We start from the raw sequence: 11,641 nt of genomic DNA, 5'->3' as shown, positions 1-11,641 counted from the left end.
TTTGACATGGAAATACTGATGATGAATTTTAGAAGGGACTCGGATTTACTGAAGAGGCACTTTAAAGAAAGAGTCAAAGTATTCACTGACGATGAATGACTTCAAGCCAAGCAGGATTGAAGCATCTCGCAGACCTGTAGTACATGACTGCGGTTTTCTAAGAGAAAATAAAACCAATCACATTCAAAGTTATAGTGAACATGGGAAAAAATACTTTGTTGTAAAATGCAATTATGGTGCAACAGTAATGTCATCGATTTCTAAGCATGAATAAAACATTGAATGTTTGATCTATGTTACAAACCTTCATAAATTGTCCGATACAAGTAATTCTCACTACCTGTACAATGTCTTAAGCGTTTCCGAGTTACTTGATATTGATCTTTTAAACAAGGATCTCACTAAGATTACACCTGATAATTTATTATTTCCACTTGTGAGATCTGAGAGCCTTGAAAGAAAAATGCTCTGAAAGCCCTCACCATCAGAATCCAACTGTATAATCAGATTAGCCAACGCTCTATTAGCGGTGGTCAAGTCTGCTCTATGAACTAGCATTTCAAGCTTAAAGATCCAAAGACGATCCACTGCTGACTTTCTCCATCTTAAATTCCCAAATACAACAATATTATGAACTTGCGTCCTCCACTTCTGAGTGGAATACAAAGCTTGGGAAAGTGGTGGTGATGTCCCTGCCAAACAAAACAAAAAAAGTGTCAGTGCATCCAAGATGAGTTCCAACAAAGAGCAACCTGATGCAGCTCATAGCTTACTTTGGTACATGAAAAGACTGGGCACGGTATACACCACTCACAAACCAACATTTTACAAACAACTCTTACAAATTCAGAACTCAGGATTGGGTAAGGTGGATTACCTAAGATAAGGCAGCGTCATATTTTTCATAAGAGAGGGATGTCGCACAACAAGGCTGTTCCACTCGCCCTTATCGATCCGTTCATCCTGCTTAGTTTCAGCCTCCTTAAAAATCTGCCAAAACAAGAGATGAAAATTTCAGCTTTAGAATGGAACTAGTGAGATACTTCTATATTCCAAAATCCTTCAGCAGCTTCCTGATATGCACGATAAATGCACAAGTCAATGAGCCCCTCACTTTGTCCAGAATGGTCTCGATTATATCGTCAGATAATTTCATATCGGACTCCGACAGCAGTGCTATCACCATTTCCTTCACCTGCCAAACCAAAGACCTTTGTCAAACTTCAGAGACATATCTACAGATTCTTCCTAATATAAGCCCTCAACAAAAGTGAGCTGCAAATTTACTTAAAACTGTTTGCCCTGGAGGAATAAGTATGCAGGAAAGATCCAAGCAAACATCAAATAAGATACCTCGTCACGCTCAATGTAGCCCGTTTTCCGCAAATCGTAGAGTTGAAAAGAAACTGCAATATTACCAAAGGAGTTAACCTTGTAAAGTTCAGAGATCTATCTAAGGATTACAATAGGACGCCATCGGAACTGTAAAAAACACTAAGCTGAACCCGCAATTCCGAGTTAGTTCAGAACTGTTAAAAATTTGGAGGCTTACAATTGATTTTCTCTTCAAGAGATGCATTGGGATGAAAAACACTGAGAGAGCGTACGAATTCACCAAATTCAATTACTCCGTTTTGCTTCAAGTCGAACAAATCAAAAACCTGACATTTAAGAGATGCAACCAAAAAAACACAGTTAAGGCTAAAAATAAGACAGGATCGAACAAGTATAACTACTAATTCGTCTTCTAAATAAACTACGCATCGAAATTAGTCGGAACCAAAAGGATGAAATAGGACTTAGAGCTTCGAAGTGACGATCTAAAGCGAAAGTTTCTTGTAGTGCATTCGAAGTTTGCACTTGGTAATTTGATCCTTCCAACATAACCTAGTGTATTACAGAAAATCCGAACAATGAACTTGCTTTAGGCCAGATCAATACCATCTGCATCAGAGCACCAAATACAAAAGACTAGATGATTACCCTGTCAGCAAAAAGATTCTCTTTCTTGCGGTTTTTGAAGAGTGCAAGCTGACATTCTGCCTGATCAAAATCAGGAAGACCAAGACAAGAAGTCAAAACACAATCCAACCGATTGGTTCAATCCAAATAGTATCCCAATTAGGTCTCTTCACTAAAGAACGAATAAGCAAAACATGTGACAATTTCGATACTCGTGGCTGCACGAAACCTGCAAAAGATTTGCAACCTCTAATGGCACATTAATTGTGGTAAAGGAGACTGCTATACTGAGTAATGGTGGGTCATGCAGCTGCATCCACAGTTCCAAGGTACGAACATGACTTACCCACACTCTTGATCATAATATATTTTCCTTTAGAAGCAGTTCACTGAATGAGCATCAAAGTTTCTGAATTCCTAATTCTGTTCCAGTGGCTTCATGTTGCGGTTGTCCAATCTCGACGACGAGGATTGCGACAGAGGGATACAACCATCAAATCAAAGCCAAGTAGAGCGTGGGTTTGGAAGAGGAGTTTCGGAACTAAAAACTTGTGAATAAGACCGTCGTCAGTGACTGAACTGCTTATTTTCTTGAAGAGTTCTTACAACGCCTCTACTTCGCTCACATTAACTGTCTCACACACACACACACATACCATTGTATTATTCCAACAGTAGTAGCCTTCCAATTTAAACAACGATTATTCCTGGTTATCATCATGCTTGACTTCACATTCGGGCGATGGGTTGAGTATTCTAGGGATACCATTCTGTCCAGTCCCAATAGATCTTTGTGCAGAATTCAGCAAAAACTTATCCCCTACGTCAACTGACGGGATCCCCGAGGATTGGTAGCACTCCATATTCCATACAACTGTCGCGACGAAATGAGAGGATAAAGGGGAGGGCAGGCTCACAAGCAGTTTCGCTAGCGAGAATTTGAGGATTTTCGTAACCCGGAGGCAGTTTATGGTGCTTGGAGTGAAGACAGCCCATAACGGTAGCTTGCAAAGGTGATCCGACTCCGCCACTGCACCAAATCGCTCACCACTCGGACCGTTCCAGCTAGAGAGTGAAGAAGTCTACTGCGTCAAGGTAGAGAATTCACACCTGTCAGACATGAGAACCTTAACAACCAACAACTGCAAAAATCCGACCCGTGATCCTCTGCTCATTCAAGAGTCTGAAAATGCTTGACAATCCTATTAACCTCTGAACACAGAGTCCATCAAACGCGCCACAGCCAAGTGCATTAACTCGCTCTTCCCACTAATGTTTCCGATCCAAGAGCCCACGCCTCTCAAATCTCTAACAAAATGACTCAAAATACCAGAACCAAACCAACACTTCGATACAGAAAACAGAACCAGATATATTTCCCAACGGGTCGCTCACCTCCAGACCTCTACAACTTCAACACCGCCACTTCACACTGCCGTTGCCGAATCCCAACAACACTCACAACCTCGTCTCCTCTAAAACACCTCACAACCATGAAATTTTCCACTTCAGATCATCACCACTACCAACACTCACCCTTTCCACAGCAATCAGGCACTCCATCTCCCTCCCTCCCTCCCTCCCTCCCTCCCTCCCTCTTGCTTCCACCGCTTTTTCTGCCCTGTTGTGCACCACCACACCCATCCACATCATCCAGTTAAGCGGTTTAAATTCCACAACACAGAGCAGCGAGCTTGTACCAAAAGGAATGATCCTCCGAAACTAATCCGAGGGGGCGACACCCCATGGACTGAACAACGCACAGGATCTGGGAAAACTGCAATTTAACAAACAAAGCGCGAAGTGAAGCAGGACCTCGTCAGACAAAAAATCTTTGTCGATCTCCTTCCTCATCAAAAGACCATCTTTGGGCACATCACAATCTCGTTAACCACCACAATCATCGCTTTATCTTTTCACTCCCATCTTACCCCTCCCGAACTATGATATTTTACCGTGGTATTTGTTTTGTTCCCTTCCTCTAGGGCACCAGTCGTCTCGCGGATTTCTTGCAGCAAGACTCGAATTTGACTTGTTGGGTTCCCGGGCTGGTGGGGATTCTTCGTCCAGATGATGGAAAGACATCGCCTTTCGCGTCGCAATCACTGGATTGAACCCAGACAAACGGGGTTCATTATCAACCGAGCCCTCTCCTTCAGAGCCGTTTCTGTGTGCCCTCACACAGAGGCTTTGACTAATACAAGCCTAGCAGTAACACACTTGTCCGTTGCAGAAATGAGGGGGAATTGCCAACTTGCACCAACTCTCACCCTCTCCCCCTTTTTGGATTTTGCCAGCTCAGTTTTGAATAAACTTTCACTCTTCTATGACGCCGTAGGACGTCATTGCTAATGTTTTTGTGTGTGGAAGAGTGAGAGTGTGTTTTGGAGGTGTTGGACAATGGATTACCGACAGATGTTGCAGTTAGAGTCAATGTTTTGTGTGTGTGTGTGCAATAATCAAAATGTTTTTTTTTCGTTTGTTTGATTGTTTGTTTGTTTTTTGCATGTCTGTGGAACTTTTAAATGTTCATTTTTTTTTTCCACTAATGTATGCCAATGCATGGAAGTTTTTTTTTGTTTTGTTTTTTTGTAATAGTGTTTAATTATTAATGTTGTAAAAGTATTTTAAAAGATAAAAATAAAAGTAAGAAAAAATTAAAATAAATTGAAAGTTAAAAATTTGAAATTAAAAGTTGATTTAAGGTTAAGTCAAAAGTCGGAAGGTGAAGAATAAAAAGAAAAAAAACAAAGTAAAGATGGAAAGAACTAACCTCAACCATGCTCCACTTAAGGGTAGTAGACTTCCTTCTATTCCAAAATTTTCCAAAAATTTGGATCAGCTTTAAATCTAATGATTTTTGTTTGATTGAGAACTTGACTTAAAGATGCTCTTGCTCCAAAACTCTTCATAGCAATTCAATACTTGAGCTACGAGAAATGTCCCTTCAATCCCCTCATACTCAACAATTCACCAAAAAATATTTCTAGCTCCAAATCAAGCGAACTTTAGCTCATTGGAAAGTTGACAACAAGAGGTATGTGTTAAAAAAAAAATTCACTTTTAAAATCATAAAAAATACAGACTTATTGAGGAAAATCCGAAGCCCTTTAAACCTCTTTGACTATTGAAGTATTTGGAAACGACTAATTCCAATGGAGTGCATTCTAAACCACAACAAGCACCACCTACACACAAAATCAATGTTTCCACACATTCCCAAGGTGCACAAACAGATCTAAAATCCAAATGAAATTAGAATTAGGTTTTGAAGCCAAAATTTGGATTTCAATTGCAAATACTCAAGTATGGTTGAAAAACTCAATCCAAAGTTTTAAGCAATTATTGAAAACTCCTTCAAAAATAACATCTTCATGGCTCTACTTGTATTTTGGTAGAGAGGGTGTTGATCTTGTTTTCTTCACTCCACAAAATGAATCTAATACTGCCATTGAATATAAAAGACTTTTATTAATTAAAAAAGCTCCTTTGTCACTTAGATTTTTTAATTTGGAAGAAAACTTCAAAATTGCCACTACGAACTTTCACTCGAATCTATTAAAAAATTATAATTCTAATTCCATCTAAATCATATGAGATGATTGTAGGTGAATTCATAGACTCTCAATCAATACTTATAGCAATGATTAACAACCTTTAAATCATTAAAAATAATTAAATTACTATTTTAATTTTCTAAATCTTATCGCTTTGATTCTAATTAATTCTATTCAAGGAATTAGGCTAGGATTTATACCATCAAAGGTTACAACCCTCAAAACTTTATAAAAATAGATTTTTCTTATATAAATCATAATTTAACTTATTTAATTACTATGAAATAAGAAACAATAATAATAATAAATTTTAAATTATAATTGAGACCTCACAAGTTTATCGTTAGTACCTACTTTTTTTATGTAGCCAATGATATTGGAGCTCAATGACATTTGGTTACTAATTGAATGTTTAAAAATTAACTTTAAACTATATAATACAATTCAAATGAAGGATAATGCATGCAATAGCATGAATGTATCTTTAATTTTAGATTTGCCTATTTTCAAGGATACTATAAAATGATGCAATATCACTTCAAATTAGTGAAGTAATTATATAATTAATATTCAAGTATATCTTAGAAGATATAGTCCTATTGTCTAAAGACACTTGTATTCTAAACAATCATGCTTTTGTAATTGAATGAAGAAAGAGAGTCTTGAGAGTGTGGTTTGTCTTAGAGAACTAATTGATACATATAATTTAGCATGGTAGCTTGAACACTTTCTATTTCATGTCATTATTTTGTGTTTGTTCACTACATCATATATGCAACAAGTTTTGTTTTAGTTGGATTGTATATCTAAAGCAAAGATATCAAGAAATATTTAAATGTAATAGAATTCTTTAGGATAAAAAAAATGACAATTTAAGCATCTTTAAAATATTCTAATGCTTTGCTTAAACAAACTTAAATGACACATATGTTTAAAAATATTTTATAATAAACATTGTTATTCTATCCACTTGCTCTTATATTTGAGGTTCTAGAATGTTTTTTTTAGGCAAGTGAATCTTTTTAATCTCTTATCCATTTTGAATGCATTTTTTTTTACTTATATTATATTAGCAATTGTAGAAATAATTTTCACAACCTAATCATAAAAGCTGACTTATCACTATGTGTGTAAATGTTGATTGGTGATGTTGCATTACAAAGGTTGTACTTATGCCATAAAGAAAGCTTGCTCCAAGAGTCCTAGTAAGAATTTTCTACCTTGATCATTATAATTCAAACAATTGATACATATAATATTAAGTATTTTTTTAAAATTGGATTTAAAGTATCATATGACTCTAATTACAAATATTTTAGTAGGCTTTTATAAAAGGTGATATAATCTACAAAGAAGAGAAGAAAGATGTATGCAAATAAATCTAAATTAAAAAATTACCAAGTCTTTGACTTACTTGTAATTTATTTGATATATAAGATGGCTATTTTAGAGATCTTGATTTAAGAAGCATTCATGATCTTCACTCCAAATACTTTACACTAGCTAAAATGTGAATACCTTATATTAGCCAATCTTCTAAAAAATATCTAATTATTTGCCTTTTTTAAGATTATGCTATTATAAAAAGATATTCAATTGCAAATACTCAAGTATAGTTGAAGTATGATTGTAGTTGTCAACATGTGAATAAGAACAACAATAAAGCAAAGGCATTAGTATACACAACTTTACAATTGTTTGCTTGATTTATATGCCAAGAAGTTTGTTGCTTGTGGTTTTGGAAACTTATTGCTCAAAACTCTACTCACAATTATCCACCTTCTTCCAACATGTTCGTACATGCTACTGCAAGATGTTTGTCATCTATAATGTAATAAATCAAGAAATAACTTTTATTTATAGATATTAAGTATGCAACACCTTTAATTAAGTATAAGTTTAGTATCATGGTCTCATTTTCAAATATTTATAACCAACATAGAGTTATGCACTATTAATTACTGCAAGGATGTATGTTTCTTACAACTTTGCAAGATAAAATGAAGAAGTCAAATTTTTAATATGATTACTATTATAATGAAAGTAGTGCTATCACTTGATTTTTCTATATTCATCCTCTTCCAATGGAATTCATATAAAAATATTCCTACATTATCTTATTAGACTAAAAGTATAAGATCAATAAATTTAAAATACCACTCTTTCATGTTATAAATGTGACTTTCTTGAATTCTTCTTTTTTATCATGCTTTATATTTTTGAAGGATAAAAATAAAGTAAACTATGTTTGAACATTAAAGAGAGTTAAATTAATCTTTAATAATGGAGTAGCACTACTTAGAGTAGTAACTGATAAAGAATTAATAATCATATTTTTTATACATAATTTTTTTTAATATTGACTATCTTTTTATATATATATAGATAGCATATTAATAAAAATATTCTATTTTAATACATTTGAAGGTTGAAACAACAAAAAAAATTCAGATGAATTGCAAAGAGAATGTTATTAGAGCCAAGCAGCCAATATAGTGCATGGTACACACTTTGAGCTGCATTAATATTGTAATGAAAGACAAAATTTGATAATAAGATTTTAAAATACATGCATGATTATCTTGTAAATCTGAAATAAGTGCATATTTTTGCTTATAATGAACAAGAATTTTGGAGGTCCAATTAATAATATTAGAAGAATATTGCTTAGGGCATGAAGCATTGATTATATGTAATAATACATGATTTCCTAAATAAGTATTGAATCTGCTTATATCCATACTAGAATATTAGTGTATGTAGAAAGTAAAAGAAAGTAATTGACAAATTGAAGAACAAGGTAGAAAAGGCTTTAGAGAAGGTCCAAAATAGCATTAGATATGTAGTCAAAGAAGTAAAGCACAAAGTGTCCAACAAGAATATTTGTGGTTAGCTTCTTTATACAAGTCCACATGTGTGTAGAATTTTTTTAAGAATCTTTGTGTAGTTTATGTCTTTAAAAACCAAATTGAAAAACTTGACAAATACTTCTAGCTTGATTCAAGTACTCACAATTTTTTTCTTAATTTTGATCTTATATAATTTAATTTTTTAATTTTTTAATTTAATATTTTTATTATCTTGTATTCTTGAAACATATAGTCTATCTCTATTTTGTGAATTAATTACAGTCAATTATAGAATTTAGTAATTATCATTATGTCTTTTTATTTGTCATTGTATATCACCTCTAACCATGATGTTTTGGAAATGTTTAGAATAAAAGAATGTTAATTAGAAGTTGATGTAAACTATTATATCTTGTAAGTCTCATTTTTCCATTCTTTTGAAGATATTGTTGCAATTTCTTTTGCTTTTCTACAAAGTCAAAGATGATACCAATCAAAAACTACTATGTGTAATGTATATCAATGGAGTTCTTTATGGATGAAGATTCTCTAGTTGTCTAGAGGAGGCCAATGATAATTGTGTTTTTTTTTTTTTTTTTTTTTTTTTTTGCATGCTCTAATTTATTATAGTACAAATAGAAGGACCATATACATCTGCATCAAGTAAGCCAAATCACAATCTATATTTCATAGCCAATGCTACTACCAAATTTATTTTAGAAAAATATGTAATTTTTAAAATTTAAATATCAATTAATACTACTCAAATAATCTGATAATATGAAGTATATCTTTTATGTTATGCATTAAAAAATAAATAAACCAATGATGTAAGACCAAATTATATATTTTAGATTTATTGAATTAAAATCAAAGTAAAAAAAATCACTTAGGATGAAACAAAAAAAATGCTTATGCCAAGCATCATTTTGATTCAATCTAGACTAACCAAAAACTTAATGTGGAAACCTGTATGAGTTGTTATCAATTCAAAATTAATTACTTAAATTAAAAAAATCATAATATCAAGCAATCTTTCTTTGGCAAGTACAAGCAATAGTTGTTTTTTCAACTCTTATCTTTTCTAAAAAATAGTAATAATAATTTTAATTCTAATTACCATAGATTTATTCATAACTAGCTTTTATTTAGGTTTCTTGTATTGCTCAAAATTAGTTGTTGTCCATTGCAATCCTAAAAACCATATCGCATCAATAAAAGATATCAAATTGTTCTCTAGAACCTTGCATTAAGAGGATCACTTACCAAATTGCAGTTGCTTAATTACATATGTATCCAATGATATATGAAAAAAGCAATAAGAAATGTTACAACCTCACCTTGTATTATATAAAGATATTTTGCATGAAACAAGATGTCATTGCCATGAACTATATAGAGAGTTAAATACATGAACTACAAAAAGAGTCTTAATAGGGAGTTAAACACATGAATCAAATAGGGCGTTATAAATACAAGAAGAACAACATCTTTTCTATGAGAAAGAGAAAAAAAGATAGCAAAATCAACAACGCTTTTGTAACAAGTCTTAACAATGATGATGACAATTCCAAATTACAATGACAATGGAAGTCGTAACTAGTTCTACAAGGTCAAACTCATAACATTCTATGATATGAATATCTAACTATTACATGTTGAGCTACATTCATGAATACAACTCATAGAGCAAAGGAAGGTTGCTTGAAAATAGACTAAAATAATTATAAGAATCTAAGGTAGTATCACATTAACATCATGGAGATGTTGCTTTAGTAACTCCTTATAAATAATAATAATAATAATCATAATAATAATAATAGAAAAAATATTTATTTTTAAAAATCTACTATAAATATTACTATTATTTTTTATTATTTGATTGTTATTTTTACTTTATATATTCTACTATTTTTTATATGCAATTAATTTTTTTAATAGTCAACTTTGTTACAATCAACTTTGGATTATAATCAATGCATTTTGTTAGTTTCAATCTACAATACATACACTATTTGTCATTGTATAGTCAACACTATATAATCAACTATTCTATATACTCAATAATTTCTTTGGTCCTAAGAAGTTAACTAGAATGATGTTTTATTATATAATCATTTTGAATAAATATTAGTTTATACATATTTAGATGTAATAATAATTAAACGATGTTTTATGTTTTTTTATGTATATAGATCCTAAACAAATGTAATATTGTTTTAGAATAGCAATGAATCTTATATTATATACTTTCTATTCTATTATTAATATGATTTATTAAAATATTTTTAGTAATAACATATAAATATGTTATTAAAATAATATATATGTATTATTAAAATTTAGGTTTTATAAAAAATTATTATATCTACCATCATAGCCAAAAATTATTTTGATTATATTGCATATACTTTTAATATGGAAAATGAAATTAATTTTATTTTCAAGTTGTGTATTTTAGATACGTGTTCATATCTAAGTATATCCTCTTTTCTTTTTTATACAAGTTTTGAGGAAAAAATTAGAAAGAGAAACTAATATAAAAGAAATTTAATGTTTTTGTAACAAATGTGAAGATAATTGCATAAAATCATTTGAATTTTTTTTAAAAAAATTATTAAAAAAAAAATCTAAAATTGAAGAGAAGTATAAGTTCAACTTATAACTACAACCTACATAAAACCAAACCAATTCAATATTATAGATGTAAGTTTTAATATATATATATATATTTATGCTACTTGAGAGAATTGATTAGCTGCAGAATCACTTTGTTTGCCAGGGATTGCTGTGGTTTGAGAAGGGGCACAAGGAACTCCCTGTTACCCTCAAGAATGACATGTCAGCGGCAACTTTACAAAACTTGCCAGCATCACATCATGTGTTGCCTTTTAAATAATTCTAGTCTGGCCATGATGCAAAACGTAAATTTCCACTTTAAAATTTTATCAATATTTATTGTATTTATTGTTTTTGTTTAGAACTTGAAACATCTTAATCTAGATTAAATGTATTAATACACATCTACACTGAGAATCAGTATTCTGATAATATAAAGTTTTAAATTTACTTGAAAGCCCTTCGTTTGAAAGGATCCAAGTCCGACTCCCGAGACTGGTAAGACTATTGTCATTGACCACGGTAATACCTTTGACCGAGCGTCCTCTTTTCGTGATCACAGGCCGACACCAATTCACGGTCAAAGGCTCCCCGCAGCTTCAACCGAGGTTGGTAGTGTCGTTGCCAATCGACGCCGGAGGAATCCCGTCTTGC

The 11,641-nt window shown here is 32.2% G+C and overlaps 1 protein-coding gene across 1 annotated transcript; it reads right to left on the bottom strand.

The window, feature by feature from the left end:
* Positions 1–231: 231 nt before the first annotated feature.
* On the bottom strand, positions 232–3,502 carry LOC112294065 (calcineurin B-like protein 1). Its single transcript, XM_090243818.1, is given in 9 exon segments — positions 232–692; positions 878–990; positions 1,115–1,195; positions 1,354–1,406; positions 1,553–1,661; positions 1,984–2,101; positions 2,509–2,593; positions 2,880–3,047; positions 3,358–3,502. Coding segments are annotated over 8 exon segments (702 nt in total). The 5' UTR covers positions 2,959–3,047; positions 3,358–3,502; the 3' UTR covers positions 232–628.
* Positions 3,503–11,641: the final 8,139 nt, after the last annotated feature.

Source organism: Physcomitrium patens, chromosome 17 (assembly GCF_059467195.1).
Source record: "Physcomitrium patens ecotype Gransden chromosome 17, ASM5946719v1, whole genome shotgun sequence".
Lineage (NCBI taxonomy): Eukaryota > Viridiplantae > Streptophyta > Bryopsida > Funariales > Funariaceae > Physcomitrium > Physcomitrium patens.
This window is presented reverse-complemented; position numbering and strand designations above follow the sequence as displayed.